The following is a 22554-nucleotide window of genomic DNA, read 5'->3' on the forward strand; positions in this document are numbered from 1 at the left end:
ATGAATGATGTCTCTCTGTATGGTTGTGGTAAAGTGTAAATTCTTGTCATAATGTTGTAAATGAAGACTTAGCGGCTTTGGGCTTGGCTTTTAATAACCTCTTCCTTGTCTTTAGTTAGTGACATGACATGCAGCCAAGTATGGTGACCCATACTCAGAATTCGTGCTCTGCATTTAACCCATCTGAAGTGCACAAACGCAGCAGTAAACACACACACACCATGAACACACACCTGGACCTTGCTCAAGGGGATCCAAGTCATGGTATTGCCAGCCCGAGACTTGAACCCACAACCCTGGGGTTAGGAGTCAAACTCTGTGGGTTAGGAGTCAAACTCTCTAACCACTAGGCCACGACTTCTCTCGTGCAGTTAAGGTGCAATGTCGTGCTCCGAGTCACATCTGCAGTTTCTGGGTTTTGGTTATTTGTCTGTGATGACAAAATACAGTAACACCGCGCTCGTGGGAGCAAAAACAGAGATCTACACCCAGTTATGAAATGTTATGTAATATAATCCACATGATTCATGTCTCGTTCTGAATCACTTTAAGTTGAGAAATCTAGATTACTTGTATGAGATGCTGTTTAGATCACCTATTTTCAAATCCCATTACCATTGAGGTTCTCGTCATGCCTTTACTACTTAAAGGGATAGTTCACCACAAAAAAGAAAATTCTGTAATTTAATTACTCACACTCTTGTCGTTCCAAACCCTTAAGACCTTCGTTCATCTTCGGAACACAAATTAAGACATTTTTAATGACCGCCCAGCACGATCAATGTCCAGAAACGTAGCAAGGAGATCGGTAAAATAATTCATCTGACATCAGGGATTCAACTGTAATTTTACAATGCTACAAGAATATTATTATTATTATTTTTTTTATCGTCTCTGCATCACCCTGGTGCCATTTTGGAGGGTATCTACTGAAAGCAAACAGCATATGCTGTTCTGTGTCAGCTGCACCCTGCGGATCAGTTTTCTGCAGTGTTTGAGCTTTGATTTGAACAAAAACAACGTATCCGTGTGGTGCGGCTGACACACTGTTTGCGTTCAGTGGATACTCTCCATGACACCAGGGTAACAGAGGAGGCGAATTGTTGAAAAAAAAGAGAAAATTCTCGTAGCTTTGTAAAATTACGGTTGAACCCCTGATGTCACATGGATTATATACCAATCTCCTTGCAATGTTTCTGCACGTTGATCGTGTAAGAACCCTTGCTGTCTATGGGAGGGTCAGAGAGCTGTCAGAATGCATCAAAAATATCTTAATTTGTGTTCTGAAGATGAATGAATGGATGTCTTGTGTGTTTGGAATGACATGAGGGTGAGTAATTAATGACAGAATTAAAAATTTGGGTGAACTAACCCCTTAAGTAAAAACAATGTGTGTGTGTGTGTGTTATATAAATAGACTATGAATCATTTATTTGTCTGTTTTTCACTAGATGCATTGGGCTTTTGTATACTGTAGTTTAACCATGGCAACCAACTACCAAATTATGTTGACTTGATTTTTATATAGATGAAGCCATATATGATCAGACACGCATAAGACCTTCACTGCATTAGGGGGAGGTAATGTGTACAGACTGGCTCTGTTTCCTGCTGAACACGCCTTGATTTCCAGGTATTTTGCAGTCTCGTCTGTTCCTCAGAGTAAGGCCTGTATCAACTTGATAACCAGAATCCTTACACAATCCAGGAGTGCAACAAATGCATTTTGTCTTATCTTCAGGATCCTCCAGACAAGCTTATTTATATAACGGTAGGTTTTATACGAAAACGTATCTATTTAATAATTGCATGCTTTAGTTTTTCAAAGGAGTAAAACACCATGGCATACTTTCATACTTTATAGGCAATAACAAAACTCCTAAGATTCTTTCATAGAAAATGCTTTTTTAAACGAACAATGTGTGGTATTTTACCATTATCATTGGATTTTGGTGTATTTGTTTTCAAGTGCAGGAGCCCATTTATGAACCATACCTTGAAGATCAATATTGTAGTGTTTAGAAATGCAGGTTCTTAAATCAATACAGCAGATTTTTTTTTCTTTTGAAGCATTTTTCTTTCTTTTTTTTTCAATACCATTCATTTAGGTTGAATTTGTTTCTTTGCTGTGATGTGGACTGATGATACTGAGGCTGACAGTATTATTTGGTACATTCTCAGCTATTTGTAGCCACTTTAGACATGGGACCATCTTATTCTTTTTGAGAAAAACCGATGAAAAGAATAGAAATACATTTTACAATGGATGGTATTTCCTCCAATTTGCTGCACAATTTCGCTGAAATCAGTGGTTTTAGCTGACGTTCGGACATAAATGCACACCTGTTCTAGATCTCAGCAAAGCAAGATATGTGTAGCTTTAAGCTAACGTGGTTCACTCACTGGTTTATATATATATATATATATATATATATATATATATATATATATATATATATATATATATATATATATATATATATATATATATATATATATATATATATAATATTATTATTATTATTATTTGAACAACACACTGCATTATTTCAGTCACTCGTGTCATTGTGCTCTGTTCTCATTCACACTGATTCATCTTCTCTCTGTCTGCAGTTTTAAATTTGTTAACTTGAGTTTATAGGCCTAATGTGTCTAGCACTTTGTTCCATGTAACCTAATTGGAAAAACAATTTATTTGTAGTTTATTGAATAGGACTTTGTTATAGTGGCAATTATTTAAAATAAGTTTTTTATTTTTCTTTCTTTCTTTCTTTCTTTCTTTCTTTCTTTCTTTCTTTAATAACTTTAGAAACTTGTCACAAAGCTATTTAATTAAAGGGGTCATATGATGCTTTAAAAAAAAAAAAAGATCATTATTTGGTGTAACAGAATATGTTGACATGCTGTAATGTTCAAAAAACACAATATTTTTCAAATATTGTACATTATTGTAGGACCTCTATGTCCCGCCTCTCTCAAATGCATCATTTTCTATAAAGTCCCTCCTTCCGACAAGTGCAGTTTGCTCTGATTGGCCAGCTGACCCAGTGCATTGTGATTGGCCGAACACCGCAAGCACTTGTTGGAAATGTAACGCCCCTTTCCATAATGGCGAGCTTCATCTTTCAAAATAAATGTAAAGACACAGAACAGAGTGGTGTGACACTGACAGCTGACTCCGCTGTGATCCTGTCTCCCTCCCTCCCTCTCTCTCTCTCTCTCTCACACACACACACACACACACACACACAATGTGCAAAACTGTTAGTGCTGCTTCAACACTAACTCCGGTTATTGAAACCACTCCTCCTTTTTTTGCGTGGACATTTGAGCTGCATTATGCAAATATTTCCACATGTGGGGTGTGTTTGAACGAGCCATTTAAGGGAGGGGAGGGGGGGGGTAGCAGTCTTAACTTTGATAAAGAATATCTCTTTGGATTTGAGACTTTAGTTTTTGCAACTTTACAGATCTTTTTGGTGATTGCTTGCCTCATAGGAAAGTCCATACGGTTCAAAGTTTGCCCAGGATACAAATGCTTACACGATGACTGGTATATTAGGATGACACATTTGTAGATGTGGGTGATACTGAGGTATTTCTGTTCATTTGAAATCCATTTTGTAATGAAATTATTACTGTTAGTATGGACTAATAGAGACAACACAGAAATCTTTATACATCATGTTGCTATTTTCTCAAAAAATCCAGTTTAGTTTCTGTTAATTTTTAAGTTTCATAAATGATTATAATTTCCTGCTCTTCTTGTTAGCTTGCTTTATTAATTAACAACCAGTGCAGCTTAATGAATCTGTCAATTACTTAATGAATACTTCATGACTGTTGAAATATTTTCAGAACATGGCCCGAGTTCTGGTCCACAATTAAATCCTCAAAACTGTGGTATAATATTTAAATTCCAACAATTTTACAAAAACCTTTTGTTTTTCCTGTCTAGGATGAGTTTATTTTTGAAACGCTTCACAAAGTCGTCAAAAACTCGACATTTACTAGTAGTTTTCTACTATTTGTCTTCTTATACCTCTCAAAAAGCCTTTAATACAGTACAATTATCTGCTGCATGAACGACAAACAAATCAACTGAATAATTTGCTCAACCATCCTTTCTCAGGAGCCATCTTTTAATTCCCTGAACATGACTTTAGATCTTCTGTTTTGTCCGGAGGGGATTCATTCTTTAAGTTTAATTGCTCTTGTGTTGTTTGGAGGCTCCTCAGTGTCCTGAACCGTCTTTTCCAGCTGACTGACCAGTCAGTGATTACTGGCCTCTGGTCCAGCTCCATGCCAGAAGCACCAGACAGCTGGACTCCAGCAGAAATGTTGGTCTGCATGGTTTTACAGACTGTACACATCAGAAGAATGCATGAAAATAGGAAAACAGCTGTCTTGCATCCTCTCCAATTATTATTAATTTAATATAGTGCTGCCCTATGCTTTAGTTAAGCTGAAAACATTTTCTTAATCATGCTGATTTTGCTCCAGCGTGAATTTGTGGGCTTCGCCTGTGCAAATGTCAAATCCTGCTTATGATTAGCAGGTTCTGACCACTGTTTCAGCTGCACAATAGTGATTTATCACCATTTTATGTTCTTGTCAGGTAGCTGAGGCTAGAAGTACAAAGACTAAACTTTTAGTTCCTAGAGGGACCGAAATTAAACCAAACAAATGCAAACAGTGGCAATATGTTGCAGAGCAAGATTAAAATCAAATAGAATGAGGAGTTGAGTCAACAGCCTGTAATGTGTCTGCCATGAGAGAGAGCGAGAGCATTTCTCTCTCATGGAATAAGATATAATCTTATGGCATATCTCTCTCATAAGATTATATCTTATCCATGGCTTTATCTGCAGGTAGCGGTAAATAAAACATTTTCAGATGTTAAAAATATCAGTTTCTTCTGTTTTGGTCCTTCCTTTTATCTTCAAGTTTGTGGAACAGATTTGGTTACGCATGTCATCAATCATTTTCGATGTGTTAAGCAATAGTTTAACGCAGGGGTCACATCTCTCACTTCAAGAACACCACTTCTTAAAAAGAGGGGACAGGTGAGAGAATCGGTCCTTACGCCTGTGAACACTCTCTGCTGTGGGAAATCGATTGAGTTTTATTTTATTTTTCAAAACTAAAATTCTAATAATCTTTCAAAAGCACATTCTTTATATCTGCTTTGATTTTTAATGATGCTACAGATTTATTTTTTGTGTGGGTCAAAGTAAATAACTTTACATGTTAAATAGAATCATGTTTAACAAAAAAATGTATTATTAAATTATACATTCCTAAAAGGGTAGATTTGGAACGTTGTGTCAGATATTTTAGTGTAAGCTTTGATAGCTGATAGTATTATTAAATAATTACTTAGCTGTATATAAATATGCAGAATATTTAATCTTTTCCCAGCTGGAAAAGAATAAAAGTTTGTGCATTAGTAGCGTTCTATCATTTTTTTTGATGTTTTTATTTGAACTGAAACTGGTACACATCTTCCCCATTTATTGCTTCAGTTCTTCACTAAATTCTCATTTAGAGCAAGTTGTATCACTAGGACCATTTTTCCTCTATTTTATATTTCTGTCGCCCCATGATACAGCTAGACCTTTTCATCTAATTCGTTGATAGAAGACATACTGAAATATAATTAGGAGTATTAATTTTACCTCGGTCTCATTTATCTTTCCCTAGGGTAAAACTTAAGTAAAAAAAGAGGCTCAGCTTTTTGATAACATTTATTGGGAGACCATGGGAAATATCTATTAGAAACATTACCTTCTAGTTTATAGGTCAAACGGTGTGGGAACGGTGGATCCGTTTCTATCCACCTTATGTTTCAACGCGCAAGTAAGCTATTTTCAGGGAAAGTGCGAGAAGTCTGATTCACAATCAGGTATAGGTAAATAATGAGAAGAATAACGAAGCGCAGTAAAAGCTAAAATGATGATACATAAAAAATAATATGAAAAATACAGCATAACAGGCTGTTTTGTACAGGTAAAATATATGGAACAAATGGTAAGTCATTATTTGGCTTTCTTTTGTTCGTTCCATTGAAAAGCTTCATCCACCTTAATCTTTAATTACAGTGTTATCGCTTCATTTTTCTAAGCTATCCTCAGTTCAGAGAAAGAACACGCACCGACTTTATTCGGATTACACCTGTGGAGGGGCATCTAATTAGATTTGTCTACCCTGGCTGATAAAAGTGAAAAAGAGACACTACTGTTTTGCTGATGGCCCTTACTGAGAGTGATATGTCTTCAGTATGGTGTTTTGCAGAGGGTCATGGGTAGAATCACGGCATGTAATGCGGTTATTAGGCTGTGATCAGGATGACTGATAACAGAAGCCCACAGCAGCAAGTGACCCACGTTCCCCGATGATTCTCTTAATCTTATGCCGTGATGGCTATTAAGAAATTCCAATTTAGGCAGCTTGAGTGCCAGGCGGCCTACAGTAAGAATGGCTTTAATTGCGATGAGTTATCACACTGTTGTAATCGGGCCAGGATCTTAAAAGGGGGGTTTGCACATCTGACAAATTGATTTAATACCAGTGTGATTCTAGCTCCCTAATGATCTACTGATTCCTCTTCTCCCAGGGTGTAGTCGCTGACTTCTAACCATTTTTTAATTGTGAACCCTTTCTTTGTGTGCGCATGTGTTTTTAGTTCAAAACGTGCACTGAACCGTTCCACCTTGCCAGTTTAGCTTCAGTATGATTCCGCTGCGATGGGGAACTGCTGATTTATGAACAATTAGAGGTTTTTGTGTGTGTGTGTGCGTGCGTGTGTGGAGTCGTCAGTGTGAGAAAATGAGAGAAGAGGCATATTGGTTCCTTAAATGCCTGACTGTTGTCTGTCAGTCCTGTTATTTAGTACCTTAGCTTTCTGCATAGAGTATGCAATCTATCCAGATATCTCACAGCAGTACCTTAACCGCAACTTGCAAAATCAAGCAGTAAATTGAACCTTTCTCAAACCCAGACCTCTGAAATAGTGATTTCGAATTTAGTTTTTTTGCTATTTTGCACGCGCATTCAAGCAACTTGAAGCTCCTATGCTCTATAAATATATATATATATATATATATATATATATATATATATATATTTGGCAAGTGAAATTAGGCATCACAACATTGTAATGTACAATAATTAAAAATGGAATTATTGGTAAATATATTGTAATGGGTAGTTGATACTGTGTTGTGATGTCATAGAAGAACCATTTTGGTTTGTTTGGGTTTTTCTTAGCGTAAATAAGATTTTTAAAGGATCTCTATGGTTTAACCTTTTGGGCTACCAACTATATATATGTATTTTTTTTTTCTTTTTTTTTTTTTTTACCTTCCATCATAACTAGCAAGAAATGATTTTCTTCTAGGATTTTCAGGGTGTTTATACAATCACTTTTAGACCTGTTTATTAACTTGCACACCTGCACTTTAAAGATATTAGGCATGCAAACAATTGACTGCTCTGCTGGATGACTTGGTATGTCATATTGTCTGTCTTTGTGTGTAAGGTCACTGAAACAGGCCTAACCAGTTTTGATGCTGCAATATAAAGGCACTGAAACCAGTCTCGACATGTGTTGGTTCAGTCTGCAACAGTGTATGTCAACATTTATATGATCTCACAAACAGTATTGTTGAGACTTGCAGTCTGTATATCTGTTTTTGGTTTATCTATATCTTTCAGCACTTCCTGTGGCATTTGGGAAGTGGATATGGTGGGTAGGCCGCATGCTGTGCTTGCTCATGCATAATTTGCAACAAGTTAAAGCCTAAATGGTGTGGGGATCAAATAAAAATAAGTGGTACTGAAATATAGTTTTCATTAGTGGCTAGTTTGCGTTAAATATTCTCACAGATACTGTGTATCCAGAGGCTACTTTCATTAATATTTCTCAAGTGTGGTGGTTCATATTAACATTTAATGTCATTTAATATTTAATGCATTACTGCTTACATGTTCTCGAACCGAAGCAACTAACAAGCATTCTTGTATTCAGTGCACTAGTTTTGTTTACTATAGCAGAAGGTTTGTATTTATTGTGCTTATTTTTTTATTTTTTTTAGCTTTAAAGCTGATTTAAAGAGAACATTGGATTTTTAGGTTTATTTTTAATAAATGAAACCAATCAAATTCATGATTCATTCTGAAGGTACTATATTGTAACTTTGGTTTGTCAAAGAAACTAAATGTTTACAGTACTTTTTGAAGGACAGTCACAGAATACTTGCGTTTCTGTTTCAGGAAGGGAACGGGCGTCATGAGCAGGTCAGCTTCCTGACGAATGAACAGAAGATGGCACCGGCACGGAAGAGGAGCATTGCCTTGGGGGTCTTCATCGCCCTGTTGGTAGTGGCTGCAGTGGTCGGATTTCTTGTGTGGCTCTTTGTTGGTACGAAGATTCCCCAATCATATCTAGCTTGCTCTTAAATGATGAAAGTTGCAAAACTACTCAGCTGCTTAAACTTTTGGGGTCTCTCATGCTCGCTGAGGCTGCATTTCTCTGATCATAATAAAGTAAAAACAGTAATAATGTGAAATTGTTTAAAATTTATAATAACTTTTCTATTGAATATGTTTTAAAATATAATTAATTAATATAATTAATTCCTGTGATGGCAAAGTTTAAATTTCAGCAGTCATTACTACAGGCTTCAGTGTTATGTGATATGATAAAGGGGGGAAAACTGTTTGTGTGTGTCATTCTACCGAATTGGTGCAAACTGCTGTCTATACTGTTGTTTTTAAAAGTATCTTTTTGATTCTTTTAAAAAGTGAAGTTCTTTGTAGATTATGAAATTATATATATATATATATATATATATATATATATATATATATATATATATATATATATATATATATATATATATATATATATATATATATATATATATATATATAAACACACACATATACATATACACACACACACACACACACACACACACACACATATATATATATATATATGTATATATATATAGCATTAGTCACTACCAAAAATGTGCAGTCACTAACATGGGATGTTAGAAATTATATAGTATACTGAATTATCTGCAAAGATGTTATGAACGTTTTTGGTTGTGTGCATTCAAACTAATGAATACTTAACTTTGAAATCAGTATAATTTATAATCTATATATTATATTTTATAATATATAGTTTAATATAACTTTTTGCCTTTTACAAAGAAGAACTGTATTCAAAATACAACAAATGTCATAAATTACAATTGAACTGTTAAAAGTGTAATCGTTATTGATTTACCTCTGAAATATTTTTTAATAGCAAATAATATATATTTACTATGTAGATGTAAGCAAAATCTTAATAGGTCAATATAACCCTTCTAATTAAATTAGTATTACTGTGTTTCAGGAGTGGCAAATTTGGGGAGAGGACAAATATTCCAAATCTATCTGAAAATACAATATTAGAATTAACTGTACAATTATTACAAATGTTTACCTTAGATATTATACAATTCCCCAAACTTTTAAACGTTAGTGTACCGTTCTTAGTGTTGTAAATTAATAACATGTTTCCTTATCTCAGTCAGGAGCAAAGAATTGGAAAATGAGGCCTTACGTAAACGCAGCTCATCCACACTGGTTTACAGCGGACAGATGAAGCTTCTCAAACCCGAGTACAGCCCAGCATACGAGAATCTCGACAGTGCAGAATTCCAACAAGTGGCAAGGGAGTTGGAAGGAATTGTGAGTGTTTTTTTTTGTGTTTTTTTTGCTGTTGTTGTAAGTGTTCTGGTGACCTTGGCTTCCTTTTGAGATTCTTGATTCTAAATTCAAGTGATTCAGTTTTATCTGTATTTTCTTTAAAAAAAAAAAAAAATCAATACATGGACTTCAATGACTGTACTAAAGTTTTAAAGACTTTCAAGGTGTCTATACACTGTAAAGATTTCATGAAGCGTCATCTGAAGTGGCATAGATAGCATGCACACACATTTTTGGCACGCAATATATCACAAGCTTAATTTTTGATTGTGTAGGTGACAGAAAAAAGATGCCCGGTATAATAAATATAGAAGGCAGTGGGTGTCTAGCTGGCAGACTCGTCAAATCTATGTATTTCTTTACAATCATGCTTGAAGCACAAGATGGGACTCCTTAGCAATGCATGCCTCAAAAAAAAAAAAAAACTTCCCATCACCCCATTGACTCGTTAGGTGACAGTCACTTTACAGGTTATGTGAGTGTCACAATACACGTCATATTTTATGGTCAAACAGAATTAAAAGAAAAAGTCCTGTTTTAGGACTATCAGTGTTCATCTTATTTATTTTTTTATATTACTTATTAAAGGGACAGTTCACCCAAAAATGAAAATGTCATGTCTTCATGTCGTTCCAAACCCTTAAGACCTTTGTTCATCTTCGGAACACAAATTAAGATATTTTTGATGAAAACCAAGAGCTTTCTGACGCTGCATATACACCAACACATTTGCATTGCTATCTATGCAGGGTCAGAAAGCTCTTGGTTTACATCAAAAACATGTTTATTTGTGTTCCAAAGATGAGCTAGCTTACGGGTTTAGAACATATTTAATGAGTTTTCATTTATAAAAAAAAAAATGTTTATTTTTGATTTTCATAATTGTATCATTGAAATAAGTATTTTCTGCTTCAAAATAATTTGTATTGTGAAAAGGGCAATACAACAAAATATGAATTTAATTGAGTTGACTGTGTTAATTATTGCACTGTTACTGCTTATAATTGACAATAATCTCCTCCTTTTTTTAGATGAACGATACATTCACCAGAGATCCTCTCCTTTCCAAATACTATACCAAGTCTGTCGTCACTGGCTTCAGGTAAAGCTAAACTACAGCTCCAGGATTCAGACAAAGTAAAATTTATAGCATGCTCTCTAAATCTAATAGTTTTTAAATTAAACAATAGATCATGTCTTGATTTTAATACTTAGTGGTTCCGCAGATAGAGATAAATTACAAGTCTCATAAAATCTGGGTTAAAAAAAATCACCCTAATAGAATACAAATTATTAATTTCCAGTTCAAGTATTACTACTGCTCGTGCTCAGGGTTGGAGACCATAAAAACAGCGAGAAAATCCATTACACCAAATCAGAGTATAATACATAATGGGTTCTCTTTCTGTTTTGGGTCAGAAACCATCTAGACCTAGCATAGCATCATTCTTAAAAGCGCACAAAACACCATAGCAACTAGCATTATGCAAAGCAAATCCTAAAATTTGTATCCGTACATTTATATATGATCAAGTACTACAAAAGTCAAGGTGTACTTTCTTTCAATAATATGTCTGCTTTGCACCATCTTACATCTGCAGTGAAGGAACCTTAGCGTATCACTGGTCTCAATTTGACGTTCCTGCGGAGGACCAAGAGATCGTCCCAGAGCTGACAGGGGAGCGCGTGGTGGAGGCTCTGCGGAGGAGCATCCAGCAGGAGGGCAGACATGTCGGGAGCATTGCAGTCTCTGCCAGCAGCATCACTGCTTCATGTAAGATGATTGCTATTGCTAATTGTAAAGAGAACATATGTGCTCCACACCGTCACAGTGCAGTAATTAGGATGAGAAATGGAAGATTATATTGAAAACGGTTGTGAAAAACAACATTATGACTGCTTTTGTAGCAAAATGCAATGACTAACATGTATGTAAATTACAAAAACAATGATTAAAAATATATGAAATGGCCCCTTTAGGAACATGGATGCTTTTTAATAACATTGTAGATAAAGTCAGGGACTTGCCCCCCATTGGGAAGCTCAATGCAGCAAAGTAATTCTTTGTTTTTGCAAAAAAGTATATCTCTCTCTGGTCTTCTCCGGTCCCCATCTGCATTATGTACACAAGAGCAGCGCATCTGAGTGACACCTCAGTGCCCTGCTTAAAATGATATCTCTGTACGGAGACTCATGTCGCTGTAGTGAGGTGAGAGACTGGTATTTGTGAACGTCTGAGTCAAGGTGAGGGGTGGAGGAGGAGGAACAGAATGTCTGACAGGCCTTTGGAAAATGGAAGGAAAGAGGATTGAAAAAGTACAGCATGCATCATTTTCTCTCTCTCTCTGCAGCCACAGACCCTCGGATGGCCAGGGACCCCAGATCCAGTGAGTAAAGTGTGTCCCATTTCAGTCACCGCTGCACTGTAATTTTCCACCTGGGTTGCCATGCTCTTTCCTGTCACTCACTGAAAAATGCCTGCCCGCCTCCATCTCACACTAGCTCTCTCTATCTCTCGCTTGCTTTCCCTTCCACTTACCTTGCTGTGCACAAAAGCACAGGGATCTCAGAAACCTGTTTTTCCAACCACAGAGAGCATTGCTACAGCTCTTCAGCAGCACCTTTGTACAAATGTCTAAATTGTCTGCATTAAACTGCAAGTGCATGGAGGTGTCATATGGCTTTAGTCGACATGAAAGCAAATAATGATTGGAATGTTATTTTAGCATTAACATTGAAGGTTATGTCAATAATAACATGTAATAGTATATTTGAAAATTTAATTAATTTCATTTTAACTTCAAAATCCATTTAATGGTCTCTTCCGTGGCAAAGAGCGAAAAACAAACAAACCGAAGTTCATTTACATATAATAATGTTTAATAATTATCCATGGAGCTGCTATAGTGAGGTTTGACATTATTGATGTGCTGGGGCACTTGGAAGTGACAAATCAACGATTTCAAAACATTAAATTTTTAATTCTGTGGTCATGGTGAAGTTTTGGGTGTTATTGTGAGACATACACAGATATTGATCAAATATGCCCCCATTTAGAATAGTTTGCAGCACCAACTTTCTACAATCTAATCAGTTCCCGATGAACAAAATCAAGTTTTGCCCTCTAATCTATTTATTTTCGATAAACCATTTCGCTCTAATACGTCAAGTTACCTTTATTGATGTAGTGCTTTATACAATACAGATTGTGTCAAAGCAACTTTGTGTGTTTAACAGGAAAATAGTGTGTTGATAAGTGCAGGAGGACAATCATTAACCGTCAGTTCATTGTTAATTCAGTTATGACATCGCTATCGTCCAGCTCACTTGAGTCAGTTCTCTTCAAACAGTGTCTGTGCAGTCAAGCCGACATTGTTAACATAAATGAAGTGCCCCAACTAAGCAAGCCAAAGGTGACACTGGAAAAGAGCCAAAACTCCATCAACGACCAAAATGGAGAAAACGAAAACTTGGGAGAAACCAGGCTCAGTCAGGCGGTAAGTTCTCCTCTGGCCAGATGAAACCATCATGGTGTGGTTTAATTCCAGGCTGTAGCAAAGTCAGATTGTGCAGAGGACTCATCTGGTTCTCATGGTCTTGTGCCGATGGCCATCTAGCAGATGAAGTCTTCACCAGAGAATTGTCTCTGGGGCTCATCTAGTTGACATGGTCTCTCTGCTGACATTCAGGGCTGTAGAGGTCTGTAGGTGCTGATCCATCATCTAATATGTCACAATAGGAAAGAAAATCCAGTCACCGTTTTGGTTCATGCAGACTTTAAGGTGTTTGAGTGACCTCTTTTCCCATCCACAAAGCCACTTATCACTCGATTCTACCACTTTGTGAGAGCTAAGGATCTTTGGTGCTGCTTATACTTGCTGCGCAGCAATCATCTGATGCATCTAGTTTATTATTTACCAGAATGCAATAATGTCGATCTTGCTACTTTTCCTGTTTCTGTTATCAGATAACTGCTTTTACAGTCTCATGGCTGACACCACCAACAAAGATTTTAGATCTCCGGAATACCCAGTGAGATACCCAGCTTACTCCCGATGCCAGTGGCAGATCCGCGCTCCGAAAGGTTACGCCATCATTGTCAAGTTCAGGACCTTCCACACAGAGGATGACTGTGCCAATGATTATGTAGCCATCTATGACTCGCTCAGTCCTGACAACACGCATGCTATCACAAAGTGAGTACATGCCACTTTGAAACCTCATATTTAATTAGTACCATTTAGGTTTTACCATAACCTATAACAATGCTGTTTAAATGAATATGAAATTAAAAGGCTGAAATCTCTTATGCTCACCAAGTCTGCATTTATTTGATCAAAAGGTTTGTAGGGTAGCCATATGTGCTATTTATATGGTACACATCCTGGCCAGCATTTTATATTGCCTAAAACATCTAAAGTAGTTTGACCAATAACGTGCATGTATTGCACATAATCTACAGAGGATGATCAAAGCGATGTAAATATGCACACGTTTGTTCATTGTTCTGCACACTGATCACTGCATGACACCAAAGTACAGCGATTCAAAAGCATAAGGAGCCGTCTGCTCTGCTCTCATGAAGGTCATTCAATGATTGATCTGCACAATGCAAACAGCCAAAACGCATGTCACCATACTTTAATGTCACTTTTGATCCATTTAAGGCATCCTTGCTCAATAAAAATATTAATTTCTTTGAAAAAGTAGCAGGTACTCTACAGATTATATGTACTAGCCTCAATGCATCTCTACCTTCTAAACTTCAAGGACGAAGCCTTCTCATCGGCACTGGTTACACATTTCAATTCAGTTTCATTTTCACAGTTGGCCTAAGGCTTCTAGCTGAAAATTGTCTGGTTAAGACCCGTCTTTAGCACCTCTCGGATGCATGCCAAGTTTTTCACCTTTTTTATTTTTTGTGGCCTGTTTTAATTTTAGTTTCAGTCTAGTCTTTGTTTGAAGCTGTCGTTTTAGTTTTTATTAGTTTTAGCCACATTCACATACTCTTTTTAGTCTAGTCAAGTTTGTCTGAGCATTTTAGTCAAATTACCCATGACTATTTTAGTCTAGTTTTAGTCAATGATAACTGATGACATTTTTAGTCTCTTTTTAGTAATGCAATTCTATTCGCATGTGGGTTTTGAGGAAGTGATGTCGCCTGCTTCTGCGCAGTGCGACCTGATGCAGCCCCTGAAGACACAGGAAACAGAAATATAATAATAATAATAATAATAATAACGTGACCAGACGAGATAACATTATAACATTAAATTTCATCTTGTTTTGGTCTATGAAAATGAAGAAACATTTTAGCATAGTTTTTATTTTGTCACATTTAGTCTTGTTTTTATTCGTCAACAATATTGGATTATTAGTTTACTTATTGTCGTCGTCAAATGACCAGCATTTACAATGCGTTTCGTTTTCGTCATGTGGTAAAGGTTCGTTGACGATGAGATTTACTCACAATTTTCGTTGACAAAACAACACTAGTGATGACAGACTTTAGTAAAGGAGCACTTGTTTTATTCTTGATTTATTTAAGCTATGTAACAAATCACCTGAAGTGTATAGGTTGCACACTGTATCTTGCAGCCAGTGGGCTCTGAACATAATTCTCACAACACTCAGCCTCTGCCCCGTTTCCAAGGTGACAGTTTCTGTGCATCACAGCCATACAGTTCTTAATAATGTTGTTATGCCCCAGGTCTCTCTCTCTCGCTCTCTCATGAGGCTTCTTAACTCGATATACCCATTTGACTTTGCTTGTCATGTAGTTTCACACTCCAGTCAAACGTTGGACATCCTTGACTGAATTTCTGATCTTAAGAGCCCCCCCAAAAATATTCAGTTTATGGCCCATATCTTTTAGGCTGGAGGTCATCTAGGGGCTTATATACTACCAAACATTGACAAAATGCACTTTAGGGACAAACATACCAATAATACACACTACACAGATTTTCATCCAATCAATTTCTCATCAAGCAATTTCATTGATATATACTTAAATATCTAAAAATAAAGCACTGTTCTATACAGTTGCCGCAGTTCTAACACTCTTGAATCTTTTCATCACAGACAGTGTGGACTTCGACCTCCTACAAATCCCCTTGAGGTAGTTTCTTCTGGTAACCTCATGCTCGTCAACCTAATCACAGATAAGGTCCAGAAATCTGGGTTCATAGCGGATTACGCTGCCATTCCCGCTATTGCTGGTAACCAGTGTTTGTTTTGTACAAATGCTTTAGTATTTTATAAAGTCATCATCCAAGTCAAAAGTCTTTGTAGCTGCTAAATTAAAAAAAAAAAAAGAAAAAAAAAGTTGAATTGGTGTAGAAAGTATTCCATTTCAGTTTAATAATATCTGTTTTCTGTTCATTTCCCCCTCCATATTAATTTCTAGCAGGGAACTGTGGAGCATCTCTGACTGCACCCACTGGAAACTTCACCTCTCCTCATTTTCCTAGTTTCTATCCTCCTTTGGTGGACTGCAGCTGGAATATCAATGTAAGCCTCACATGATTTCACTTTTCTTTATCTACCAACAGAGAGAGCTTGCATTTTAAATTAAAGGAATATTTCTTAATTTGTTGTACTATCCATTCTCCATATTTTTTTTTTCTCTTCAGTGAAACGCAAAAGCAGATGTTAAAGCAAAATATACTTTTTTAAAATGAATAAATATTTTCAGTATGGCTGTCTAAAATTGAACAAGTGAAAAAAAAAATATATATATATAATACATATAATATATTAGGGGTGTAACGGTATGCAAAAATCACGGTTCGGTTCATTTTCAGTACAGTAAGGGAAAGAAATGCAAAGATTAAACTGCAGGTTGTTTATTACTATACACTTTTTTTTTTTAAATACTTTTTAATAAAATATATATAAAATAAAATAAAAAAGAATAAGAAATAAAATACTGCTGCAAAGTTCTCCACTAATAAAATACTCGGTCTCAAACCAATCCCAGCTTGTAGGCCTGCTTCACCAGAACCGTGCCGTGCCTGCTGCTGTAGGTGACGGTTAGACCACCGACAGACCAGGCTCTTGTCTTCATGACAACAATATCTATACTTCATGTTGAGCATAAATATAAAGCCTACTGATAAAGGACACCGTCAACAGTATTGATGGCAAAATAGACTATGTATGTTTGACAGGTGCAATATTTGAAAATCGATAATTATTCATTTATTTTTTAAATTACATTTCTATCTGAATTTGTCAACCTATAGACTTTCAAACATCAAAGTGTCATGAATTAATATGTATTTGTGTACAAAATGACATATAAACATATTTTCCTATTCTATTTTGCCTGGAAACGCTTCCAACACGCTTGCGTGTCGCGTAAAAAATAGGCGTCGGTTCTATTTCTAGCATGCACGTGTTTTCCGAGATGCGCGTCTCCCGCAGGCAGTCTGCAAGCTCTAACCTGTTAACATGGGAGCCGCACGCAGCTGAGACACTTGCGCCACGCATCCAGTGTGTCGCCGGCATTAGAATCAGCTGCAGGGCAGGATTTGCGCTGAACGCGGAGACTTCCGCCATTTAATATGTTTGTTTGGAAACACAAAAATGTACTTATATTCCGCGCGCACAATATTGCATTCTGTCATTCGGTACACACGTGCACCGAACCGAAAGCCCTGTACCGAAACGGTCCTGTACGAATACACGTACCGTTACACCCCTAATAAATAAATTATATATATATATATATATATATATATATATATATATATATATATATATATATATATATATATATATATATATATATATATATATATATATATATATATATATATATTAATTATGTTCTTATGAATTGTTAATCCAATAATTATTTTGCACAGTTTCTACAAAAATGTTAAGCGAACAGTAATGTTTTCAACATTAATAATAATTAGAAATGTTTCCTGAGCACCAAATCAGCATCTTCAGAATGATTTCTGAAAGGGTCAAGTGACACTGGAGTAATGATGCTGAAAATTCAACTTTGCATCACTGGAATAAATTCCATTTTAAAATATAATAAATACAAAACCGTTCCTTTAAATTGTAATATTTCACAGTGTTACAGTTTTGCTTTATTTTTATCAAATAAATTAAGCTTTTCTGAGTGTAAGAGACTTATTTAAAAGGTTGGAACAGTAGTGCATGTATTACGTTAATATGTGGCTAATAATAATTCATCTGATAATATTTCAAATTTTGGCTTCAGAAGACTTAAAATACAGAGCAAAGAAAATATAGAACAGCTCATGCATTCTGCCTACATCTCATTTTTTGTTTCACAAATGGGATTGGAACAATATGATGGTGGGTAAATGAGTCTTGAGTAGCAGAGTGTTTCAATTCTGTTTTTTATTATCGATATTTATTACTTTTGGAAATAACCCTGAACACCATTGTGTGGATTCTGCAGGTCCCTGCTGACAAAAAGATAAAGCTTGAGTTCAATATGTTCCGTGTGAAAGAGCTGGGGGTGGACACTAACATCTGTCAGAAAGACTTCATAGAGGTGCTGGGGAAAAAGTGAGTTCTGTCATCTGTCCTGCCAAGCCAGCCACAAAAATGTCCCCCATCGTTTCTTGTCAACTTCCTGATAGTCTATGAAATAAAATGGCAGAAGGCCCAATAAATGTTGTTAATTTATCAGAAAACCATCTGCTGTAGTGTGCAGCCAATTCATTTGTCGTTCTCTTAGTCTTTGTTCTATTAACACTTCATTCCTTCCTCCATTTTTAAAGGTATTGTGGAGAGAAAGGCATACTTGTTCTCTCTAGCACCACCAATATCTTGGAAGTGAAGTTCCATTCAGATGAATCTTACACTGATAAGGGTTTCATGATCCATTACTCCTCCTTTGACCCTTTAAACCGTACGTAAGCCCGGTGTTTCATTATGACTAGTTAAATGCATTGAGGACATTTTAATCCAGGACTATTTAATACCAACAGATTACATTTATTCTTTCATTGGAACTCTCTTTAACTTCTCCATTGTGTTGGGTTCCGGCTGTCTTCATCTCCAGCTTGCCCTGGTCAGTTTGCATGCACCTCTGGCTACTGCTTAAAAAAAGAGCAACACTGTGATGGGTGGAGTGACTGCGAAGACATGAGTGATGAGAAAAACTGCAGTAAGTCTCATCCCTGTCAGGATTTTGATCAATTTAATTTAAACCTTTAAATTGAATTAGCCCTGTCCAATGGGATACCTATGTAGAATGACTGGAAGATTAATTCAAAAATCTAATTCAGACATTCGGGAGTATATAAAATTCAGTCCAAATGAATAAAATCATCTAGAATTATGTTAATTATTCTGTGATATGTGGTTTTCTTAAACTAATTTGACAGATTCCTCCAGTTGAAGTTCAGTTTTACTCATTGTTTTTAGATGCACATGTAATTATTGAAAACATTTACTAAAAATTATAACATTTTAGTTTTATAGTATTATATTAATGCATGTATTGTATTAAATATTACAGATTAAATGTATTAACATCAGTTCTTTAGATCATCTAATGCTTCTGGAAATAGTGTATATGTTGTATGAAAGCATGGTTATGTTTAATTCAAAATCAAGTGTAAGTTCTACTTAAACTAAAGATTTGCATTATAATTTAGCATGCTTTTTGCTGCCTAACAAGTTACTATTAAACTTAAACTGAAATAACTTTTTGATGAGTGTTTACATTGTACTAATAATTGACCAAGTCTGGTGTTATTTCCGATAAATCACAGTTGAATGTGTTTTGTGTTTCAGGCTGTGAAAACGAACAGTTCACTTGCAGAAATGGCCTGTGTAGGCCTCGGTTCTTTGTGTGTGACCGAGCAAATGACTGTGGTGACAATAGTGATGAGGAACATTGTGGTGAGTTTCTCCTAGTAGGTTTTAATGATCAAATTTATTTATATCAGCATCTGCATTTCAGTAAGTTCATTCAAATGAAACAAAATACATTTAAGATGTACTAAGTACTGACAGACAAAGCAGTGGTAGGTGTTTTATCTCAATAAAGGGGACTTCAATGAGGTCCCATGACTAGCTGTTTCCTGGGATTCATATAAACAAACTTAAAGGGTTAGTTCACCCAAATATGAAAATAAGACAACGTTTTACTCACCCTCAAAGCATCCTAGGTAAATATGATTTCCTTCTAGATGAATCCAATCGGAGTTAGATATATAAAAAAAAAATCCTTATTCTTCCAAGTGTTAGAATGGGAGTAGACGGATGTTTTTGTTCAACAGTTCAAAAGTAGTCAAATAAAGAGCAGGTATCCGTAAAAAAAACGTGCCTCATATGGCTCTGGGGATTGAATAAAAGTGAATCGATGCATTTTTGTAAAAAAAAAAATCCAGATTTAAACACTTTTCTCTCACTTCCACTGACTTTCATATGTGTGAGCTATTCCAGATGGATGATGTAGGACCTAGGTGTAATGCTCGTGCCTGTGAGTTATGCTAGTCTTTACTGTAGCAAAGGAAAAAAAGTCTACTCTTAGCTTAAATGGAAATCCTTCAAAATTTTTCTTTACAAATCCTTGGTTTGTGTTTCTAATTCGTGACCGGCATTTTGTTTTGTACATCTCTTCTTGTCACTCTTCATCGACGCGTTCGTCCTACGCTCGGTTGCCAGGTTTTCACAACAAAACCTGTGCAATTGCTACTCAAAACTAGCCCAATCATGTTTCAAGCCTTATCCCCATTGAAAACCATGTTCCGGGGGTAAATTACAAATTTCTTTTGGGCGGAGCTCCCAGGTAAAATTTGTATCTCAGGGGTAAATATTGCGTTATTGCTGTCGCTTCAACCCACAGACATGAAAAACAACCCGCGGCAACCGTGTTAAAGTAGCCCAATTCCGTGTGAGGCCTTTATTTACCTTGATTTGAGGCACATTTTATTATGGATACATGGGCTCTTTATTTGACTATTTTGGCCTGCTGAGCAAAACACCCCACCTTACTCCCATTCTAATGCTTGGAAGAGCAAGGAAAAACTCTTAATTGGATTCTTCTGAAACAAGAAAGTCACATACGCCTTGGATGCTTTGAGGGTAAAACATGGGCTAATTGAACGAACCCTTTAAGATGAACTTATTTTTATTTATTTTCCTGGAGAACTCCAACATATTTAAGACTTGCTTCATTGTGTCATACTTTAAAAAGGTACTTTGACTTCTTTCCATTGAAGGAAACTTGACGAGATTTTTTGTTGTTCCTCTTAGATTGTGGCAGAGCTGAGGAAAGGTGCGGGGATGGCTCCTGCATCGCACAAGAATTGAAATGCGATGGGAAAAATGACTGTCCTGATGGCAGTGATGAGGTCTCATGTGTATCATGTGAGTGGATACTTTGACTTAGTGACCATAAACTGCTTTTTCATTGAGCTAAACACCAGTGGCCTGTTGCAAGAAGCGAGTTGAACAAACTCAAGAGTTTCAGAGCAGGTTTAGAGTTGACAAAACTAAACAAATCCAACCTGGTTTAGATCAGGATCAGCGGGTTCACAAAGCTCTCAACTTAGAGTTTGAACCTGAGTTTGTGATTTAGTGAAAGTGTGACGTGCGACAATCTCACCGAATGTGGAGAGCATCAGCAAAGCGATCCTTTCACGAGAGTCGGCGCAATTCACTTTTCTGCTGAAAATTAAGAGATGTCGTTATTAAAAATACATTTAAATGCATTTAAAAGGCAAGAATAAACACTTCTGCTGCAGCAAATGTTTGAGAAGGCAGCTGAAAGAAAATGTGCTTCTGCAAAGGAATCAACTGAATTGAATTATTTATATAGTTTCACACAGAGCTCAAAAAGAAAACATATGTTTAGTCATTTTAAGTTGGATATATTAAAGTTTATCTATATTTTATGTATCTGTTTAAATGCAAAGCTTATAATTAATTGCCACTTTAATCATATGAATTATAAACTATTATTAATGTTATATAAATATAATAAATAAAGTAGCCGCAAAAATCATGCAAGTTTCTCTAAAATTCTATCCTCTTTAATTTGGATGTAGAGATACTGGGGAGTAGCTTTACTGCATCAGATATGTCACTGCTCACAGCTGATTTGTCCAGTTTGGGTTTTTGCGATCTCACCATTTTAAAATAAATATTTTAAAAATAAAATATAAAACTAAATAAAATAATATAAAATATATAATAATACAAATACATAAAGCTAGGTTCAATTTAAGGAATAGGGGACAAAGTGGAGAAAATGCAACAGGATTTATACAAAATTGTATTTGTCAATATAGGCCGTATATAAAGTTAGAATTATATTGAATATAATTATATGTAAAACATGCTAATCACTCAAAATTGGATTAACTTTTATATCTGAGAATGTGCTTACTTTTATAATGAAAATATTAGTAATTAGAGAATATTAATAATTTATATTAATAATAGAAAAAAATTATGTTCCACAGAATAGACTTTGCACAAAACATAATGCCACTTTTTTTCTTTGAGGTAAACATTAGACATTTTCATGGTGGGATTAACAGAAGCAGGTCCTGAATTATTCACAAAATCATAAAATATGAAACATTTATAGTGCTTTCTATTGTTGGGCTGAATGTTCATTTGCAGTGAGATTTGGGACTGTCCTATGTATTTGTAGTTTAGGGTCTCTAATGTCCGAAAGTTAAAGTCAGGTAAAAATCTAAAGTTGTAAATGGCTAGTCACTGAAAGGAGGAATTAAAATATTTAGAGGTTTTGGGTGTTTTAAAAGTAAATTCAATCAG

The 22554-nt window shown here is 35.7% G+C and overlaps 1 protein-coding gene across 3 annotated transcripts in view; it reads left to right on the forward strand.

Annotated features, from left to right (window-relative positions):
* LOC113114944 (suppressor of tumorigenicity 14 protein homolog) overlaps positions 1 to 22554 on the forward strand; it is a 31661-nt gene that overhangs the window by 1985 nt on the left and 7122 nt on the right. The window contains exons 1-14 of one of the 3 annotated variants that reach the window (XM_026282072.1): positions 1635 to 1771; positions 8275 to 8422; positions 9590 to 9750; positions 10800 to 10870; positions 11370 to 11542; positions 12120 to 12155; positions 13736 to 13964; positions 15853 to 15989; positions 16178 to 16281; positions 18212 to 18321; positions 18537 to 18667; positions 18821 to 18925; positions 19558 to 19665; positions 21025 to 21138. In XM_026282072.1, the coding sequence (XP_026137857.1) occupies positions 8326 to 8422; positions 9590 to 9750; positions 10800 to 10870; positions 11370 to 11542; positions 12120 to 12155; positions 13736 to 13964; positions 15853 to 15989; positions 16178 to 16281; positions 18212 to 18321; positions 18537 to 18667; positions 18821 to 18925; positions 19558 to 19665; positions 21025 to 21138 (1576 nt within the window). In that variant the 5' untranslated portion in view covers positions 1635 to 1771; positions 8275 to 8325. Of the gene's footprint in view, positions 1 to 1634; positions 1772 to 8274; positions 8423 to 9589; positions 9751 to 10799; positions 10871 to 11369; positions 11543 to 12119; positions 12156 to 13735; positions 13965 to 15852; positions 15990 to 16177; positions 16282 to 18211; positions 18322 to 18536; positions 18668 to 18820; positions 18926 to 19557; positions 19666 to 21024; positions 21139 to 22554 lie in introns of those variants that run through there. The other 2 variants (XM_026282071.1, XM_026282070.1) reach the window with 2 other exon arrangements.

This window comes from Carassius auratus, chromosome 15 (genome assembly GCF_003368295.1).
Source record: "Carassius auratus strain Wakin chromosome 15, ASM336829v1, whole genome shotgun sequence".
Classification (NCBI taxonomy): Eukaryota; Metazoa; Chordata; class Actinopteri; order Cypriniformes; family Cyprinidae; genus Carassius; species Carassius auratus.